The 22,679-nt window shown below is 38.3% G+C and overlaps 1 protein-coding gene and 1 pseudogene across 1 annotated transcript in view; both read right to left on the minus strand.

Moving 5' to 3' along the window:
- AMN1 (antagonist of mitotic exit network 1 homolog (S. cerevisiae)) overlaps positions 1-21,861 on the minus strand; it is a 62,106-nt gene extending 40,245 nt beyond the window's left edge. Inside the window, exon 1 of the mRNA XM_006874752.1 lies at positions 21,716-21,861. Coding sequence (XP_006874814.1) covers positions 21,716-21,753 — 38 coding nt within the window. The 5' untranslated portion in view covers positions 21,754-21,861. The remainder of the gene's footprint in view (positions 1-21,715) is intronic.
- On the minus strand, positions 5,806-6,959 carry LOC102827983 (annotated as a pseudogene).
- Positions 21,862-22,679: the final 818 nt, after the last annotated feature.

The raw sequence follows: 22,679 nt of genomic DNA on the forward strand, positions 1-22,679 counted from the left end.
GTGGCAACGATTGTGAGGTTGGCCCAGGATTGGGCAGTGTTTCATTCTGTTGTGCATAGGGTCACTATGAGTCTGTACTGACTCGATGGCATCTAACAGCAACAACAACAATGTAAAGTAGGCAGAAAAGACAACAACCAAAAAATGATTTAGGATTGTTATAACCCATCTAAACAACATATTTCCTATGGACCTGAAATTTCAACAATCTGAGAAATTCACACTTCAAACAAATATATAAAAATCTTAATTAATTTATATATATGAATATTCCTTCAGACATAAGATTTATATTCATGAATAAATATGAACATGTACTTGAACAATTTTATCACAATTTTGATTTTTCCTTTTCGTCCTTTCATAGTCTTTCTCTTCTCCCTTTTAGTCCCTGTTAGCTTGAATTCTAACTTCTTGTTGTGTGTCATTGAGTTGATTTCAACTCAGACCAAACCTATAGATCACAGATCTGTTTACAGGAGCAGATCCTCAGAAGTTTTCTCTTAAGAGTCGCTGTGGGTTCAAATAGCTGACCTTTTGGCTTGCAGCCGAGGGCATAACCATTGTGCCACTAAGGATCCTATTCTAACCTAGTGTATATTACTTATTTTTCTCTGTGTTTATAAACACACATACTCATTTTCATACACACACAGTGGCAGGCCTGGGAGGACTCATTGTATAAAATGAACCATAGAATACTCACTTTTGTACATCCTCTTTCATCTAAAAATACCTATGGAAATCCTTCCAAGGCCATGGGCTGCCTAAAGAATCAATTTTCATTCTAATTGTCCTTTAATGGCTTCATAATATTTCACAGTCAAATGATTTATCTAGCTAGTCTCCTACTGATGAGCATTACTGCTGTTTCTAGGATATGTTAATATATGCTGTTAAGACTATTTTCCAAGAAGTCTGTAGTAAAGTTGATGGGTACCTCTTGCTACAAAATCCCTCCAGCTATATTCCATGTAGTCATGAGCTTTTTGATCACCACTTTATTATTTGTCTAATTTTATTAGTAATTGTGGAAAAGTATATTCTCTTCTTTAAAAAATCTATAAAGTTTTCTTTTAGCCAAGTATATACACAGTGCATAATTGATTTTGTATATGCTCTACAAATACTCAGTGTGGTGTTGTGGGCTAATGCACTGGACTGCAAAGCTGGTTTGAATCACAAGGTCACCAGTTCAAGCTCACCAGCTGCTCCTTGGAAACCCTATACAGGGTCGCTATGGGTCAGAACTGGTTCAATGGCACTTAACAACAATAACACATATTTTCTATTTGAGAGATATTATGTTCTTTCTTCTCTATGTGTGTGTTGTTGTTGTTGTTGTTATGTGTCGTGGAGTCAGTTCCGACTCATAGTGACCCTGTACAGGGTTTCTGAGTCTGTAAATCTTTACGGGAGCAGAAAGCCTCATCTTTCTCCTGTGGAACAGCTGGTGGTTTCAAACTGCTGACCGTGAGATTAGCAGCCCGATTCATAACCACTATGCTACCAGAGCTCCTTCTGTGTGTGTGTGGTGGCTGTGTGCCATGGAGTCAGTTCTGACTCATAGCAACCCTGCACAGGGTTTCTGAAGCTTTAAATCTTTACAGGAGCAGAACGCCTCATCTTTCCCCCCGCAGACCAGTTGGTAGTTTCAAACTGCTGACCTTGCGGTTCACAGCCCGATTCGTAACCACTACACTACCAGAGCTCCTTGTGTGTGTGTTGTTGTTGTTAAGTGCCGTCGAGTTGGTTCCGACCCATAGCGACCCTGTACAGGGTTTCCGACGGTGTAAATCTTTACGGGAGTAGAAAGCCTCATATTTCTCCTGCGGAGCAGCTGGTAGTTTCGAACCACTGACCTTAAGTTTCGCAGCCCGATTCGTAACCACTACGCTACCAGAGCTCCTTGTGTGTGTGTAGAAGTACATAAATATCTTATTCCATAAAAGTATACGTGTGTACACACAAATATATTTTGTTTTTAGTTTGTTTATTGGTTCTTGGTGTCACAGCAACCCGGTATAGGGTTTCCAAAGAGTGGCTGGTGAGTTTGAACTGCCAGTGGTTCAATTGACCTTGTGATCCAGTGCATTACCCTGCAGCATCATACTGAGGCTCCATTTGCCCTGTTGGGTTACTATAAGTTAGAATTGACCAGATGTCTGTTGATTTTGGTTTTGTTTGGGTCTGTGATTTTAATATACTTTTGGTACATGCATATATTCATTAATAGCAAGTTGTTTTCAGTATTTATAATATATAAGAATAGAGCATAAAATCTCCTCTCATGAATGAATTTGTCAACTGTCCTTAATGAAAGCTTTCCTTTTTTATAGATCAATGGTGTTTATGGCAAATTCATGATCATGGCGTCTTCTTGTGAAATATTTATCATTAAGGAATGTTTCTCTTCTTGAAAACCCTACACTGGGCACTATGAGTCAGAACCGACTCAATGGCACTAAAACAACAATAATATTCTTCTTCAGTCATATTGATGTTTTTCACTAAATTCTATTGCCTGGTTTTAATATTGCTCCACCAGCTTTCATTGGTTTATTTTAAACCAATGAAACATTTCAACTCTTTATTTGTAACTCTTTGGGTCATTGTATTTTAGGTATATCTATTGCCAACAACATATAATGTCTTTTTTAAAATTCAATTTGAAATCTCTGTTCTTTTAAAGTATAAAGTTACTTATTTACAGTTATTACAATTGTGAAAATATTTGAACGTATTTCTACTAACTTTATGTTGTGATTTTAATTTACAAGCTTTTTCCTCTTCCGTTTATTCTTACCTCCTGTCTTCTATTGCACTGACTGAGGCTTCCTTAATTTTCTCCTTTTTTGTAAGTTATACATTTTAGTTCAATGATTATACTGGTTACCCTTAAATTTTCATATGCACATTTATTTTAGACTAAAGTTGATCACTAGCTATCCTCCTCTCAAACAATCCCAGAATGTTTTAAATCAAAACCGCAAGCATTCTAGATCATTCTTTTTTGGTATAATTGTTGTAGAAATTACGTGGTTTTAAACTAAATATTCTTTCTGCTTGTAGCTTGCTTATAAAAATAGATTTTCAGAACCTTTTAAATTAAATTAGCACACATAAAAAGGTATATATATATCTTCAATGATAAATCACAAAATGAACATACCTATATAACCATCACCCTGGAAGAAACAATACTCACACCACCTCAGGGTATTGCCTATTGACCCCTTTCAATTAGTACTTCAAGGGTAATGATAACCCTGGCTTTTACCACCACAAATTAGTTCTGCATGGTGTTGTTTTTTAACTTATATAATTTATTATTTATTTATGTTTCCAGCTTCTCTTGCTCAGCAATGTGAGATTCATACGTATTGTTGCATGTAGGTGAAGTTTGTTCATTTTCATTTTCAGTTTGTTCATGTTCATTTACACTATTCCATTGTTTATAGTTGAATTACCCACTTCATTGCTGATGTACAATTGTTTTTTAAAAATTATACACTCCGATAATCTTTTTTTTATGATATTCTATTCAAGTTTCTTACCCTGTTTTCTTTTGGGCTGATTGCTTTCTTACAGAAATGTATGAATTCCTTATACATTCTAGATAGATATAATCCATTGGTTTTATATGGTCTCTCATTTTGTGGATTGCCTTTTTTTACTCTCTTAACCTTTTATCTAATTATCATGATGTTGCTTTTTGGTACAGTTGTGAGGATTTTTGTTTTCTTTTTGTTAGGTTGTAATCCATACTGAAGGTTGTAGTCTTTGATCTTTATCAGTAACTATTTCAAGTCCTTTTCAGTTTCAGCAAACAAGGCTGTGTCATGTGCATACTACAGACTGTTAATGAGCCTTCTTCCAATCCTGATGCCAATGCTCTTCTTTGTATAGTCCAGCTTCTTGGATTCTACAGACTAAGTATGGTGAGAAAGGCTACAATCCTGATGTACACCTTTCCTTATCTCAAACTACTCAGTAACCTCTTGTTCTGTTTTGAATGCCTCTTGGTCTATGTACAGGTTCCACATGTACACAGTTAAATGCTCTGTAATTCCCATTCTTACACAATGTTATTAATAATTTGTTATGATCTATACAGTAAAATGCCTTTGCAACATCAGTGTAACACAGGTAAACATCTTTCTGGTATTCTCTGTTTCCAGTAAGATCCATCTAATATCAACAATGACATCTCTCATTCCACATCCTCTTATGAATCTGGCTTGAATTTCTGGTAGTTTTCTGTTGATGTAGTGTTGCAACAGTCTTTGGATTATCTTCAGCAAAATTTTACTTGCACGTGATATTATTAAACAATTTCCACATTCTGTTGGATCATCTTTCTTTGAAATGTGCACAAAGATAGATCTCTTCCAGTTGCTTGGCTATGTAGCTGTCTTCCAAATTTGTTAACTAGTGTAACAATAATTTCTCTTAGAAAGATCAGCAAGAGGCTGTCCTTATGAGGTGGAGGTTAAAGACATCTGAAATGTCTGACTTTCCTAAAGTGCTACTGTTTGTTAAGTGCTGTCAAGTCAGTTCTGACTCATAGTGACCCTATATAGGGTTTCCAAGGAGTGGCTGGTAGGCTTGAACTGTTGACCTTTCAGTTAGCAGTTCACTGCTTATTCTACTGCGCCACAACAGGACCCTATAATTCCTGATATCAGCCACTACTCCTCCTCTCAGTAGTTTCCCCCATATTTCTAGGGTTCTGCAATTTGTTGCAATGTCTCACAGAACTCATGGGTCATCAAGGAAATTGTTCACACAGTTGTGGAGGCTGGCAAATTCCAAATCTACAGTTCAGACATCAGCCTGGAGGGTTCTCCTCGCTCATGCAGAATCAGGCTGTTGACTCACAAGGCTGTGGAAACTGGCAAATCAGGTGAGGCTGCTGGCTCAAATTCCATGAACTGGAGAACAAATGGAGTCGAGTTTGATTAGTTAAGCAAAGGAGTACACAGCCTACTCACATCACCAAGATGACTTAATTTATACCCATGCTGGAGTTTCATGCGTTCACAATTACAATTAACCCTGTTAACATCCACAGAATTGTCTCTTCCAGTTTCTCTCGCCAAGACTCATCAGGAACGAGTCATTGGTAGGAGATACATAGAAGAGACATATTAGAAATTCTACTAGTCAACAAGTAAGCACCTTCAGTGCTGCATCCATTTTTTGAAACATTTCAATTAATAGTCCATCAATTCCTGGAGTCTTGTTTTCACAAATACCTTCAGTGAAGTTTGGATTTCTTTAGTATTGTTGGTTCTTGTTCGTGATCATATGAAATGAATGAGACAATTCTTTTTGGTACCATGAGTCTGTGTATTTTTCCCATTTTTTTTTTTTTTTAAGCTGTGACCTGGCAGCACATAAATGGTACTTTATTTTAACAGAAGAAAATCAGTCACACTGATGTGAAAAAAAGGAGAAGAAGATGACTAGCAGCCAGAGGAATGAAGAGCTATGTGGCAGAGCCAAACAGATTGTGGTCCGAAGAAAGAGACTGTTCTGAGGCTCACCTAACTCTTCTACTTCTTTATGTTCAGAGACTATTTCAAGTGTGTAGACATAAATATAAGTAGGAGTTTTCTGGAGAAGGATCAAAACAATGATTTTCAAATTGGACGACCAAGCATGAAGGCATTTTTACTTGGCCTCACATTGAAATTATTAGTTAGAATTTTTTTAATGCCGTCTTTCTAATAGTTCTTTCAGTGAGCAGGTAGGTATTTCTTTGACTTTCCCAGTATCTCATATTGGTAAAATTCAGAGTTTCTAGAAACTGTGATCATTAATCTTGATAAACAAGGTGACATCATCATCATTGTATTCTAGGGTTGAACATTCTATGTTCACTAGTAAAGTATATTTGTCTTCATTGCCATTCTGATAGGAGACTTCTTCCTTAGCAGTGGATGTCAGCTGACTCCCGGTAATGCCAGTGTTTTTAAAAGCATGTAGAAGAAAGGTGCTATTGATAATGGTCAAGAACCCACTCAGGGTCCCGATGACATCTCCAGCTTTCATGCCATACCACTCCTGGAATAAGATGGTGGAGCAAGTCACTACCATGGTTGTAAAGCCCACATAGTAAATAGGAGTCATAAGCGATGTATTAAAGGTGTCCAGGGCCTTGTTGAGATAGTTAATCTGTGTAGTCACTGAAGACGCAAGGATAGCCACCAAAACGAATACCAGGGGATGCTTGTAAATGGGTTTCTCCTCTAACAGCTCCTTAATAGCAATCACCAGGCCCTTGATGGAAGAAACTGAAAATGCTCCAATCATTGAACAGATTTAAATGTAGATCAATATGTTGGTCTGTCCTTTCCTGGGAGCCAATACCAATATCAACACCAAGCAGATCATAGTTATGACATTGCAAAGGATATAAATCCTAGGTCTCTCAATTTCATTTTCATTTCGTGCAAAGAAGCAAATTCCTCTTCTTGAAGGGCATGGATAACCATCACAGCTGACCCCAATATACTTAATATGCAGACTATTTTTACATGAATATTCAAATGCTCATTTAAAAAATAGGAAGACAATATTGCATTGAGAGTAATACTGCCCACCAAAGCCATTCCTTGAGGTAAGAATGCCCACTGTGTCCAGCTCTAATAACTCCCTTGGTGGCCAGTTGTAAGAGGCCCTTCTTTTTCAATCTGAAGCTGGACCCAATAACAATACTGGAAATAACTGCCAGTGCCAACTCCACATAAAGATTGTATTTGTTTTTTTGCGTTTGCAGAAATAATCAAGTTGGTGATGCTAGAATTCAAATCTGTGTAGATGGCAGGAGACGCAAACAGCTGTGACATGCTCGTGATCTCACACCAAGCCTTGGAAGAGTTTGGACAGACCAGAGACAGCACATAACCTTTTCGACAAGGCTGTCCAGGTAGCAGCCTCACCTGTCCTGCCATGGCCCCCAGATGGGCCTTCCCAAGTGCTGGTGCTCGCTCCTCACCTACCTGGGCTGCCTCTCCTACTCCCTCATGGATCCCTTTTTATCTTTTTTGATGCTTCCTGTGTCATTCAATACTTGGTTTATAGAATCTTTCAATATGTCACTTGAAGCTTGAATTTTTTCCTTCACTTCTTTCAGCTTGAGAAATGCTGAGTGTGTTTTTCCCTTTCGGTTTTCTAACTGTAGATCTTTGCACATTTCATTATAATAGTTTACTCCATTATTGTTGTTATTAGGTGCTGTCAAGTTAGTTCTGACTCATAGCGACACCATGTACGACAGAAAGAAACAATGCCCAGTCCTGCACCATCCTCACAGTTGTTATATTTCAGCCCATTGTTGCACCCACTGTGTCAATCCATTTCATTGAGGGTCTTCCTTCTTTTCACTTACGCTCAATTACACCAAGCATTATGTCCTTCTTCAAGGATTAGTCCCTCTTGATAACGTATCCAAAGTATGAGAGATGAGGTCTCACCTTTGTTGCTTTTGTGGAGCAATCCAGCCATACTTCTTCCAAAACAGAAGATTCTTCTGGCAGTCCCCAGTATATTCAATATTCTTCTCCAACACCATAATTCAAACACATAAATGTTTCTTTGGTCTTCCTTATTCATTAAGCGTTAACATGCATATGCTATTGTTGTTATGTGCCATTGAGTTGGTTCCGACCCATAGCGACCCTGTATAGGGTTTCCAATGAGTAGCTGGTGAGCTTGAACCGCCAACCTTGCAGTTCAAACAGCTTTGCAGTTTGGCATATTAACCCACAGTGCCACAACAGGAGGGGACTTCACATCAGTTCCAACTCAACCAGCCTATGCACAACATAATGAAACATTGGTGGTCTTGCGCCATCCTCATAATTGTTATGTTTGAGCTCATTGTTGCTGCCACTGTGCCAGGGACTTACTCTTTTTTACTGACTCTCCATGTTACCAAGCATGATGCTCTTCTTCAGGAACTAGTGCCTCCAAATAACATGTCCAAATGTCTCTCCATCCTAGTTTCTAGAGAGCATTCTGACTGTACTTTCAAGTCAGATTTTCTTTCTCTTGACTTCCATGGAATTTTCAATATATCTCACAAATACCATATTCAAATACATCAATTCTTCTATTGTCTCCCTTACTTATTGTTCAGCTTTCACGTGCATCTGAGGAGACTGAAAATACCAAAACTTGGGTCATGAACACCTAGTCCTCAAAGTGACATCTTTGTTTTAACACTTTAAAAGAGGTCTTTTGCAGCAGATTTGCCTAATGTATTATGTCATTTGATTTCTTGACTGCTGCTTCCATGAGCGTTGATTGTGGGTCCAAGTAACATAAAATGTTTGACAACTTCAGTCTTCATTCCATTTATCATGATGTTATTTATTGGTCTGTAGTTGCTGTTGTTAAGTGCCATCGAGTTGGTTCCAACTCATAACGACCCTGCAGAGGGTTTCCGGGGAGCAGTTGGTGGGTTTGAACTGCTGACCTTGTGGGTTGCAGTCCAGTGCTGATCCTACAGCACCACGTCTAGTTGTGAAGTTTTTCATTGAGGTGCAATCCATACTGAAGTCTTTGATCTTCATCAGTTAGTATTTCAAGTCCTCTTCGCTTCCAGCAAGCAAGTGAAGCTTGTATCATCTGCATATCACAGCTTGTTAGTCTATTCTGATGCAACGTTCTTCATCATATATATAGTCCAATTTATTGGCTTATTTGCCCAGCATACAGATTGAATTGAATAAGTATGGTGAAAGGATACAAACCTGACACACACACCTTTCCTGAATTTAAACCATTTCGTATCCCCTTGTTCTGCTCTAATGTCTGCCTCTTGGTCTGTGTTCAAGGCTTCATGAGAACAATTAAGTGTTCTGGAATGTCCATTCTTTTCCATGTAATTTGTTATGATCCATACAACTGAATGGTTTTGCATAGTCAATAAAGCACAAGTAAACATCTTTCTGGTATTCTCTGCTTTCAGCCAAGATCTGTCTGATGTCAGCTATGATATCCCTTGCTCTATATCCTCTTCTGAAACTGGCTTGAATTTTTGGTAGCTCTAAATCAATGTACTGATACAGCCATTTTTGAATTATCTTTAGCAAAATTTTATTTGCATGTGATACTAATGATATTGTTTGATGGCTTTTGCATTCTACTGGGTCATCTTTCTTTGGAATGGGAACAAACAGGGATCTCTTCCAAATTGGTTGTCAGGTAGTTGTCTTCCAAATTTCTTGGCAAATATGAATATTCACCTCTAGTGCTGCATCAATTTGCTGAAAAAACTTGCAACTTATATTCTAACAATTCTTGGAGCCTTGTTTTTTCACCAATGCCTTCAGTGTAGTCTGGAATTCTTTCAATACCATTGGTTCTTGATCATATGTTTTCTCTTGAAATGGCTGAACAGCAACCAATTCTTTTTGTTACAGTGGCTCTGTGTATTCTTTCGATGCTTCTGTGTCATTAAATAGTTCCGCCATAGAATCCTTCAATAATTCAACTTGAGGCTTGAAGTTTTTCCTCATTTTTTCAGCTTGAGATATGCTGATTGTGTTCTTTCCTTTTGGGGTTCTAAGGTAAGGTCTTTGAACATTTCATTATAATACTTGACTTTGTCTTCTGAAGGTAGCCTTTGAATGTTTCTGATCAGCTCTTTAGCATCATCATTTCTTCCAATCACTTTAGCTACTCAATGTCAAGAACAAGTTTCAGAGTCTCTTCTGACATCCATTTTGTTCTTTCCTCTCTTTTAATGACATTTTGCTTTCTTCATGTATGATGCTCTTGATGTCATACCACAACTTGTTTAGTCTTTGAATATTAGTGTTCATTGCATCAAATTATAGAGATGATCTCTAAATTCAGGTGGGATATACTCAAGGTATACATGGCTTTGCATAGTTAATACAGCACAGGTAAATGTCTTTCTGGTATTCTCTGCTTTCAGTCAAAATCCATCTGACATCAGCAATGATACACCTCATTCCACATCCTAGTCTGAATCCAACTTGAACCTCTGGAAGTTCCTTGTCAGTGTACTGTTGCAGCTATTTTTTAATGATATTTAGCCACACTTTATATGAATTTATTTAAATAATACATTTTATTCAAATAAAAATTTTATTCAAAATACATTTTTAAAATAGTGATATTAATTTATCTTCTTTGTAGACAAATGGATATTATCCTATCATAGACAGCAGTGTACTTCAAGACAGATCTTGAAATGTTCTTTTTGATGATAAATGTGACGCCATTCCTCTTCAATTTTTCATTCCTGGTAATATTAGTTATGCTTATCATGTTATTCAGCTATTACCATCGTTGTTGTTGTTGTTGTTGTTAAGTGCCGTCAAGTCAATTCCGACCCATAGAGACCCTGTATTGGGTTTCCGAGGAGAAGCTGGTGAGCTTGAACTGCCGATCTTGCAGTTCAAACGGCTTTGTGGTCTGGTGCATTAACCCACAGCGCCACACCAGGACTCCTTTATGTGTTTCCAAAATTTCCCATCATTCTTAAGAATTCAGTGTCCCCCAAGCAGTTAGTATCCCTTTCCAACTTCTTCCCACCCAACCATTTTTATCTCATTTCATTAGGATCTATTTCAAATTTTTATCAATTTAATTCTAGTGAGTTACAGGAATATTATTTCTATATAACTATTCCCTTTTACCATCATTTGATACTTTATAAAAATATTTTATGAATGTATTTATTTGAGAAAAAATGTTTATTTTTGTACTGAAGAAAAATTCAAGTCCTCTCTAATTTTTAGTTATGTGGATAATAAGAAGAAGGTTGCTCTTTCAAACTTTACATTACCTTGTTATTCTACATTTTGTTTCAATAGGATGATACCCATTTATCCTGAAGGAGTCTTCCTGGGTATTTCTGAATTGTGTTGGATACATGTGTGTTTGAGGGCTCAACCAATTTTGTCTTTTTACAGTATTTGGTTGTTGTTTATTAATAGACAAAATATTAACAATGTGCCATTTCTATATTCACTAACACCAAACCTATTGAATTACAAAACCTTCATCAAACACTTGGTTCAAAACATGGCACATTGATAGAAGGAAAAGTTCTTGTACTAATGTATACATTCATGTGAGGTCTGTACCATTAAATTTTCCCCTATAACACTAAATTTTCATTCCATGTAACTGACCTCTAATTCTGTATTAGAGGATCAAATCATGGGGAAAAGGTACACTTTTGCCTCTTTCCTAAGATAGTCCTTATTTTCAAAGTTTAGTTGTCACCTAATACAATTTCATTCCGTTCCCTATGTCTTTTTCAAATCTTGACAAATAAATCCCTAAAATTATTGCCTGGAAATAATCTGTAAAATTTAAAACTAAAATATCCCTTGTAGTCTTCTTAAAACCAAATAATATTTAGCTTAACCACAAAAACAAAACAAAAAAACCCTCTGCTTTCCCCACAGTTTAATTTTCAGCCAAGCAGTAGATAGGTAATTTGGGGAACAGCATGCTCTGGTATACATAGTGCGGTATTGGAGGAAAATATTAAAAGTACTACAGACTGCCAAAAGAACAATCAAATTTCTCTTGGAAGAAGTACAGCCAGAGTGCTCCTCGGAGGCCAGGATGGCCAAACTTCATCTCTCATATTTTGGACATAATGTCAGGAGGGACCAGTCCCTAGAGAAGGTTATCATGTTTGGTAAAATGGAGGGCTGGAGAAAAAGAGGAAGACTCCCAATGAGATGGATTGGTACAACAGCAGCAGCAATGGGCACAAATGTAGCAATGACTGTGAGGTTGGCACAGGATCAGGTAGTGTTTCATTCTGTTGTGCATAAGGTCACTATGAGTCGATATCAACTTGAAGATACCCAAATACAATATGGGATCAAAGTGACAATAGCAGCTTAAAAGTTTAGATAGGAACCTTAGGGGACAGTGAGTTTATGTTAATGGAGGAGGAAAACTCAGAAAAAGAGGGTGAGAATGGGTGTACAATAATATAATCAATGTCACTGATTTGAATGGATGAATTGGTGTATGTTTTACAGTGTATATTTTTAATAGCAACAAAATACAAATTCTTTTTAATTCCTGACAAATAGTAAAGTCTTCTTCAGAGAGTGATTTGTGTTTCTCTAATCTGTTGTGTGTATGAATAGACAGGAGAATCCAGTGAGACTAATGCAGTTTATATAGTGGCAGACTGTACACCCGACTCTCTCCAGGGTACATGACCCAATGAATCCTGGTTCCTGTTCAGGCAGCTTGTCAGTGAGGAAGAGACAAATCTATTGTCCAACACTGGTTAGCTCTCAGCAAGGAAACATATCCATCTCTGATTAAATAAATATTACACTATTTCTTCCTAGTGTGGTGCTATAGGATAAGCACTGGACTTCAAGGTCAGTTTGAACTGTGAGGTTGGAAATTCAAATTTACCAGCAGCTCCTTGGGAATCCTACACAGGGTTGCTATGAGTTGGAATGAACTCAATGGCACTTTAACAATTCTTCCAAAGGTGCTTCTGCACGTTTCTTTCTAAGCCACGCCATGTTGGTTTCAGAGATGGAATGGGCTCCGTAATTACTGTTAGAGATTACTATAGGCATAAAATTAATCCTTATCCAATAATTTCACAGTATTTGTTACCACCGACATCAGTTCAGGTACCTTTATCAGCATCCATTAGTGCCTTAATTCTGACACAACAGGGTGGAACTATCAATGAGATCATACAAGCTGCTAAAATCTTAAATTTGTAAGGCAAAGTTGTTAGGTATTTCTTCTCTTTTTGGAAACTGCAACGATTTCTACTAAGTCTGAAATGTAGGCTAGAGGATTAATGACACACAAGTTATCTGGGTATACACTAGTCTGAAAGAGATAAAATTAAATATATAAAGGTTAATGTAACAGGTACTATAAATTTAATTTGATCTCTTTCAGACTAGTGTATACCCAGATAACTTGTGTGTCATTAAGGAGCTCTGGTAGCGTAGCAGTTACGAATCAGGCTGCGAACCTCAGGGTCAGCAGTTCGAAACCACCAGCTGTTCCGCGGGAGAAAGATGAGGCTTTCTGCTCCCGTAAAGATTTACAGCCTTAGAAACACTGTACAGGGTCACTATGAGTTGGAACCGACTCCACGGCACATAACAACATATATAACCATTTCTTGTTCTTTTCATTTGTCCCTATGACTTTGAGGTAGCATCTGTATTATTTGGTTACTTCAGCAAAATTATCCCCCAAATCACCTACCTTATGCTGTTATTAGCAAATAGAATGATTTGTATATGGTATAAGCCATCAACACAAGTACATATACAGGTATAGGCCCCCTAATGTCTATGATTATTGTTGTTAAGTGTTTCAATTTAGTTCCAACTCATAGCAATCCTGTACAGTGTTTCCAAGGTGGGTTTGAACTTCTGATCTTGAGGGTCGAAGTCCAGTGCTGATCCTACAGTGCCACACCAGAAATCTGTGATACATTCGTCGTGAATGTCTACAATACATTCCGTGACATAAGATGTCATATGTGATTTGATGTTGTGCAAACACCATATTAAAACTTTATGAGGGGAAAAAATACCTTATGGGAGCCTGCTTGTCCTCATCTACTAGAATTGCTAGGTGACGTTGGAGAAATGGGTGGTGACAGCGGCATCAGGAGTGAAGCAAGAAGCAAGCAGGGAGCATACAGATTACGCTCAGTACTGTCCACCCATCCACTAGACAGAGTCTCAGAGCCTGCACCCAGAGCAGTGTCCTCCGACACACCTGCCTGTATCCCACCATAGTTCAGTGATGCAAGGATCTGGGTTTGGGATCTTTAATAAATAAAAGACAGCTGCTTTCCCTTTAAAAAACCAAAACCCCAAACAAAGTCTTGCGGAACCATGGACGTACATGGGGTCAGATGTTGGTTGAAAAGATATTACGTGAGGCATACCTGAACTGTTTTATACAACTGCTTTTAATAGCTAAGGAGAAGAAATGTGCATTTATGCAATCTTTTATAATTACATAATTATTCCCTTTGCCAGTGCTTTGTTTTTTTTGTGTGTGCAGATTTAAATTACTATATGGAAACATTTGTTCAGTCTTGAAAAACTTCCTTTAATATTTCTTGTAAAACCATTCTGGGAGCAATGGAGTTTTTCAAGTTTTTGTTTACCTGTGAATGTCTTAGTTTTGCTGATACTGCATTTTTGGTTGACAGTTTTTTTCTTTCAGAACTTTAAGTATGTCATCATACTGCCTTTTGGCCTCCATTGTTTTTGGAGGAAAAGCCAGCTGTTAATATTATTGGTATTTCTTTATAAATTTTGAGTCATTTTTCTCTTGCTGTTTTCAAATTTTTCTTTTGTCTTTGTCTTCAGCATCTTTATTAAATATTTCTCTGTGTAGGTTTGTGTTTATCCTATCTGAAGTTCAATTAAATCCTTGAATGTATAGATGAATATTTTCAATAAATTGGGAAGTTTGAGTCACTGTTTCCTTGAATAGTTTTTCTGCTTCTTTCTTTCTCTCCTTTTCTTTTTGTACTCCCATAATGCATGTATTGATGCACTTACTTGTGTTCCAGTTCTTTGAGACTTTGTTAATTGTTCTCCACAAGTTCTTTCTGTTGATTGGATTGCATATTCTGATTTGACTTATTTTCAAACTTGGAATTTTCTTCTTGTGTGAGTTCAAATCTACTGATGACTTTCTCTAGTGAATTTTTTATTTAAGAAAATTATTATACTTTTTTTTAAAAAAGGGTTTTTATTGTGAATTGAGTGATAGTAGATATGGGAGAACATCAGCTTTACACTCATCCTACTGTATTTCGTTTCATTGCAATGACTACAATCCCCTCCATGTAGCATCATTCAACAACATTTGCTTCCATTTAAATTATTATATTTTTTTATAATATAAAGAAAAGTTATACTTTTCAACTCTTGAATTTCTGTTTTGTTCTTTTTAATAAGTTCTAGTTCATTACTGATATTCTATATTTGATGAGACAATATCATCATACCTTCTTTTATTTCTTTAAACATTGTTACTGTTGTCAAGTGTTGTATAGGTTTTCCAAGGAACAGATGGTGAACAGATGGTCAACTACTGAACTTGCAGTTTAGCGGTCCAGTGCTTACCTTAGAGTGCCACATCAGCATAATTTCCTTTAAATCTTTCAAACTATTTAGAATAACTGCTTTAAAGTTTGGTAACTCCAATATTTGGGCTGTTTCAATGGCAGTTTCTGTTGCCTACTCCCCTACTCCCCCACCTCTCATCTAGAGGCCACACTTTCTACTTTTTTGCATGTCTCATAATTTTTTGTTAAAAATGAGATGGTTTTGATAATATATTGTCACAAATCTGGATACTGGTACTCTCTCTCCTAGTAAGACTTGCTGTTATTGTTCACTTGCTTAGTGATGTGGATGGAGTATTTTAGTGAAGTCTAGTTTCCTGAAGTATGCATTTTCTGGTGTTCCTTAATGGGCACAGTCTTAGGCAAATGTACAGTCATACTGGGATGACAGTAGTTTTGAGTCTCTTAGACTATCTCTTTCCCTTGTCTCTCTGTTGTTGTTGTTGTTGTTAGGTGCTGTTGAGTCAGTTCCGACTCATAGCAATCCTATGTACAATGGAACAAAACACCGCCCTGTCCTGTGCCATCCTCATAATTGCTCCTACGTTTGAGTCCATTGTTGCTGCCACTGTGCCTATTCATCTTGTTGGGATCTCCCTATCTTGCCACTTTACCAAGCATGATGTCCTGCTACAGAGACTGGTCCCTCCTGATAATATGTCTAAAGTATGAGAGGTAAAGTTTGGCCATTCTTGTCTTCTAAGAAGCATTCTTGTTGTACTTCTTCCAACACAGATTTGTTTGTTCTTTTGGAAGTCTAGGATGCCTTTAATATTCTCCTCCAACACTTCACATGCCTCAATTCTTCTATGGTCTTCCTTACTCATCATTCAACTTTCACATGCATATGAAACTATTGAAAATACCATAACTTAGGTCAGGTGCACTTTAGTCCTCAAACTGACCTCTTTGTTTTTGAACACTTTAAAGAGGTCTTGTGCAGCAGATTTGCCTAATACAATAAGTCATTTGATTTCTTGTGTTCTGCTTCCATAAGTGTTGATGGTGGATCCAAGTAAAATGAAGTCTTTGACAACTTCAATCTTTTCTCCATTTATCATGATGTTGTTTATTGGTCCAGTGGTGAGGATTTTTGTTCTCTTTACATTGAGGTGTAACACATACCAAAGGCTGTGGTCTTTGATCTTCATCAGTAAGTATTTTAAGTCCTCTTCAGTTTCAGCAAGCAAGGTTGTATCACCTACATTTTGCATGTTATTAATGAACCCTCCTCTGATCCTGATGCCATACTTTTCTTCATATAACCCAGCTTCCTCAATTCTGATGCCACGTTTTCCTTCATATAATCCATATTTGCTCAGCATACAGAATGAATAAGTATGGTAAAAGAATACAACTCTGGCGCACACTTTTCCTGATTCAAAAGCATTCAGTGTTCCCTTGTTCTGTTTGAACAAATGCCTCTTAGTCTATATACAGGTTCCTCAAGAGCACAATTAAGTGTTCTGGAATACTCATTCTCTGTAGTGTTGGCTATAAGTTTGTCATGATCTACCCACAATCAAAAGTCAAACTTGCATACTAATTAAAGCACTGATAAACATTTTTCTGGTATTCTCTGCTTTCAGTCAAGATCCATCTGACGTCAGCAGTAACATCTCTCATTCCACATTCTAGACGGAATCTGGCTTGAAACCTCTTGCAAGTTCCCTGTCAATGTACTGCTGAATTATCTTGCACAAATTTTTACTTGTATATATTATTAATGATATTGTGTGATGACTCCTGCATTCTGTTGGGATAGGCATGAATATGGATGTTTCTAATCAGTTAGCCAGGTAGCTTCTTACAAATTTCTTGAGATAGAAAAGTGAGTGCCTCCAGTGCTGAAGCATTTTATTGAAAGATTTTTATTTGTATTCCATCAGTTCCCTGAGCCTTGTTCTTTGCCAATGCCTTCAGTGCACATTGCACTTCTTCTTTCAGTATCACTGGCTTTTGATCATATGCTACTTCTTGATTTGGCTGAACATCGACCATTTCTTTTTGGTAAAGTGACTCTGTAATCCTTCCATCTTCTTTTGATGCTTTCAGCATCATTTAATATTTTGCCCAAAGAGTCCTTCAGTATTGCAAGTTGAAACTTGAATTTTTTCTCAATTCTTTCAGTTGAGAAATGGTGAGCATGTTCTTCCCTTTAGGTTTTCTAACCCAATCTTTGGACAATTAATTATAATATTTGACTTTGTCTTCTTGAGCTGCCATTTGAAAATTTCTGTTCAGCTCATTTACCCCCTCATTTCTTGCATTTGCTTAACATCTCTATGCTGGAGAGTAAGTTTCAGAGTCTCTTCTAGCATCCATTTTGGTCTTTTTCTTCTTTCTTGTCTTCTTAATATCTGTTTGCTTTCTTCTTATATGATGTTCTTGATGTCATGCCGCAACTCTTCTGGTTTGGGGTTATTAGTGTCTAATGCATCAAATCTGTTCTTAGATGATATCTAAATCATGAAACATGATGATTAGCCTCTACTAATTGCATACTAATAGTACTACTGTTTTTGACATAAATCGTTTCACTGTTTGATGCAAATCTCTTTGCATTTCTTTGCAGGGAAAGTTTTTGAGGTTAGTCTTGGTGATTTCTTCTCATCCCAGCACAACTCTCTAGTTCTATCAATGTACTGTTGCTTGTTTTGCACTGCTAAATGTATAATTGGTACTGACGTGTTCCATGCTTACACTTTCCTGGTCCATAATGTATCAGAGCATTCATTACATGCTTCATGCTTACATGTCCCTGGTCTACAATCCATCAGAGCAGATTCTTCTGTTCATGGACTGCTACATGTGAAGTGATATTAAGGAAACATGTAGCTTGTCCCTCAACCTAGTACCCTATATTCTCTTAAGGAATTCAATAGAAACAATATAGAATCCTAGCTTTAAAGACTCAATGTTTGCCAGAAAACTCAGGCAAGCCATTTCCAAGTAAGACAATACCATCTGCCTAACTAACAGTCACTACAAACACATTTTTTTTTTTAATATTCTATTTTTAAGGCAATTAATAACCCTCTACTCTTGTTGAGAGTCCTGGTGTGGCCCTGTATGGTAAGTACTGAACTGTTAACTGCAAGGTTGGCTCTTCAAACCCAGTAGCCACTCTTTGGAAACCCTATACAGGTTGCTATGAGTTTGAACTGACTCCAGGGTACTTAACAACAACAGAAGCCCCTGTTGAAACTGAGCAGTTAAGCCACGGTGCCTTGTTTTGAGTGAGTCAACTTAGACACAACAATCAACAAGGGAAGAGACCAAAAGTATTATTTATCTAATGGAAATGGTATATTCAAGAGTGCAGTTGGCTTAGCCTGTGTGGAATCTTAGATTCACACACAAAAAAGTAGCTACCATCTGAGGCAAACTCATTGACTCAATGGTACCTTCAACTAATAGAGGTTTCCTTCAATGTTTGGGCCTAGCTCAGTTGAAAGTTGATGGCATTTATTTGGTGGCAGTAGCTATACAATCCAATGGACAACTTATAGATTGTCAGGACAGATAGTATAGATTGGTCAGGACAGTGGATTAATTGAAAGCATCTTTGTCTTAAGGAGCCCTGGTGGCACAGTAGTTAGGTGCTAAGTTGCTAACCAAAAAGTTGGTGGTTTGAAACCCAATAGCTGCTATTTGGGAAAAAAGATGTGAGTCTGCACCCATAAAGACTGATGTGAGTCTGCACCCATAAAGACTGATAGCCTTGGATATCCTATGGGCAGTTCTACTCTGTCCTATTGGGTTTCTGTAGGTCAGAATCAACTCAACAGCAATGGATTTGGTTTGGGTTTTATCCTTGCCTTAGAGCTCAACCTCATTGCTGTCAAGTTGCTTCTGCCTCACAGTGACCCTACAGGAACAAATAGAACTGTTCCTTAGGGTTTCCGAGACCGTAAATCTTTACAAAAGCAGACAGCCTCATCTTTCTTTAGTAGATCAGTTGGTGGATGTGATCTTGAGATGAGTAGCCTAATACTTAACCCACTGTGGCTCCTGGGCTTAAAATATTTACAGATTGGTAAATTAAAAACATTCCTCTTTGGTACAATGAACTATCGCAACAAATAATAGCTAACAATTAGAGAGATGTCTATGTTCTGCTGTGCATAAGGTCACTATGAGTTGGTACTGACTTGATGGCACTTAACAATAACAACAAGGAGATGTACATGGTAATGACTCATTCCCTAATGAGACAGATTAGAGTCAAATTATGCTGCTGATCAAGTTTGCACTATCCAGATTGTTGCCTAATATCAGATTGCAGCTGAATCTCAGACTAGCGTGGCCAAAAGGCAGTCTATGGAGTTCAAACTTAATTCTAGTTCAGCTACCTAGATTATTTTGGACTGCCAGAATGTTCCTTAGAAGCGAGAATGGTGAGACTTTGTCTCACATATCCTGGACATGTTATAAGAAAGGACCAGTCCCTGGAGAAGGACTAACATGCTTAGTAAAATAGAGACTTAACAAAAGATGACCCTCAATGAGATGGACTGACACAGTAGCTGCAACAAAGGCCTTACACACAGTAACATAGATGAGTGAGCATTTCCAGTGCTGCATCTCTGTGTTGAAACACCTCTGTTGGCATTCTGTCAATTCCTGGAGACTCGTTTTTTTGCCAATGCCTTCAGTACAGCTTGGACTTCTTCCTTCAGTCCTGCAGGTTCTTGATCATATGCTACCTCCTGGAGTAGCTGCATGTCAACCAATTTCTTTTTCAGGCTGTTGTTTCTAAGTCTTATCGAGTTGGTTCTGACTCAGAGTGACCCTGTACAAGATTTCTGAGGAGTGGCTGCTGGGTTTGAACTACTGACCTTGTGGTTAGCAGTGTAGTGCTTATCCTTAATCTTCACCACAGCTCAATAAGGTAGATAATATTATCATTGTCCCACATTTACAAATGAAAAAACTGAAACAATATAAGTTATATCAAGATTCTGTAACAAATGTTACATGTATAAATAGAACTCAAATAGTTTGTCTTCCTAGATTGAGCTCTTTATCAATTACTCTAAACTGCTTTTACTGACAGAAATAAACTCCCATTTGGGTCAGGTGTGAAATTTATGCCAAGAACTAAAGCGAGATCTTTTTCTCAAGATAATACACAAGACTCAGTCCTCACAAAGCAGAACCAACAGATGTTTCTTTTACTAAAACTGACTTCAGGATAATGCACTGGACTGCAGGGTCAGTTTGAGCCACAAGGTCAACGGTTCAAGCCCACCAACTGTTCCTTGGAAACCTTATACAGGGTTGCTATGAAGCAGAACCGACTCGATGACGCTTAACAACAACAACACCAACAAAACTGACTATGGACCGAGGCCCAGAAGTATATAAGATAAAATATATATGTAAAATCCCCACTGTTTGAGTAGATTAAGGTCATTATTCCCCTTTGTTGTTATTGTTAAGTGCCGTTGAGTTGGTTCCACTTCATAGTGACCTTGTATAAGGCTTCCAAAGAGTAGCTAGTGGGCTTCTGAACTTGTGCTTGTGGTTAGCAGTCCAGTGCTTATCTTACAGTGGCATATCCATTATTCCCCTTAAACTGTGTATTTTTTCACATGGTAACATTACTGGAAGAAACCCTGGTGGTGAGGCGTTAAGCATTAGATTGCTAACCAAAAGGTGGGTAGTTGGAACCCACCAGTCATTTCACTGAAGAAAGATGTAGCAGCAGTCTGCTTCCATAGATTATGGCCTTGGAAGTCCTAAGGGACAGTTCTAGTCTGTCCTAGAGGGTCAGTATGAGTTGGAATCTACACAATAACAATGGGTATATTATGAGTGGACTGAAAGCTCCTAAAATGAAACGATTGGCGTTTTAACTGCCACTTTCAGTGTATTTCCAGTGTGAAATAAACAATAATAATAGCTAGCACTTCAGTGGGATTTATTACTTGCCAGACACCCCTTTACATGTTAAATTATTTGTCATTATGTCTTCATGAGATCAGTACAATTATTATCCTAATCTTTGTAAAGGACTCAGACACAGACTTATTCATTGCCACACAGCTGGTGAATGGGAGGGACCGGCGCTGTACCAAGCATCTCAATCAAGAGTCCACATTCTTAATCACTGTGCTAGACACTGGCTGTCTCAAAGAATGGCTGTTTATCCTAGGTACAGTAACAAAGACCTGGGTGGAATTTCACTGCAGACTTCTGAGAGCCCCATCTAGTGTTTCCTATTGTTTTTATAGCAAGGCTCGAAACTTGGGTCAGAAACAGGCCACTGCCAGGAATGAGCAAGGCTTGAAACTGTCAGATCTGACACAAGTTTGGACACCCATCTGGAGTGTCCAGGTATAGGGCAAAGACGCAAGTCTATCCAGCTTCCCACTCTGCTTAACTGTCCTCAGACAGTTGACACACCAGGAACCCAAAATTGGAAACACCAGCAGGTCCCAGTCAGAGGCTTGGAGGTGGGAGGGGACAGGGAAAGGAGCGGAGGGCCGGACTCGACGGAGGTGGGTGGGAGGGGTGCCGGGGCGGTGCGAAGACGAGGCGGGGACAGGGTGGACTCACAGATCTAGGAGCTGACTGACCCGCCGCGGGCGAGGCATCGCGGCGGCCCGCAGGAGTCTCTTCCGCTATTCGGTGCGCTAGAACCCAGCCAGGGACCGTCCGCTAACTCCCTCCCCCACGCGCGACACATAGACGCGTGACGTCACACGAATTTTTTTTTTTTTTTTGGCTGGCGGGGGCGCGGCAAATCTCTAGACTACAGAGACAAAGAAGAGAGCCTTCCCCTGCCCCCGAGGGGCGGAGCCACTGAGGAATGCGCGGATGGTAAAGTGTTGAGCCTCCCTAAACTCCAGTGACGTCTGACGGGAGTTGTAGTTCCTACCTCGCGAGTGTAGCCCCATTAGCTCAGCGCAGGGCTATTTTCTCCAGGTTTCCAACCCTCTTTGGTACAGTCCTGGACACCACCAACTGCGAATTCCTGTGATGTGGGGAGTGCTGAGACGGCACTGATTTTACTAAAGGGATATGCTTGGTGCTGGGTCATTCAATTGGTGAAGTAATCCCGAGACTTTCTTGGATGCCGCTCCATGAACATCTTACAGTGCAAACATTTTTTCGTTGGAAGAGGGAGTTTATATTCAAATCAATAAGGGTTGTGAAGATGAGAAACCTGATCCAGATGGAATGATCTCTTCCTTGTTAATGCTGCAGAGTTGTTGCTTCGGTCTGGTGCTGTTGAAAGGAAAATGAACTCAAATTGGATTATGAGTGAATAGGGTTTACTGAAGAACAACTGTTTGCATTGTCCTCTCCAAAGAGATGAGCTCACCAAATTACAGTTTTAGCCAATTCATACATACAGAACAAACAGAAGATTTCCAAAGGGGAAGGTACAGTGATTGGTTGATATTTGCTCTGTTGGCAGTTGATGAGCTTTCTAAAAACAGAGTTTACACTCTGTTAACTAACAGCAATCTAAAGGTTAATTTAAATGTAATCATTTGTGTTAGATGTTTTCTAGAGT

Source organism: Chrysochloris asiatica, unplaced genomic scaffold (assembly GCF_000296735.1).
Source record: "Chrysochloris asiatica unplaced genomic scaffold, ChrAsi1.0 scaffold00299, whole genome shotgun sequence".
In the NCBI taxonomy this organism is placed as follows: domain Eukaryota; kingdom Metazoa; phylum Chordata; class Mammalia; order Afrosoricida; family Chrysochloridae; genus Chrysochloris; species Chrysochloris asiatica.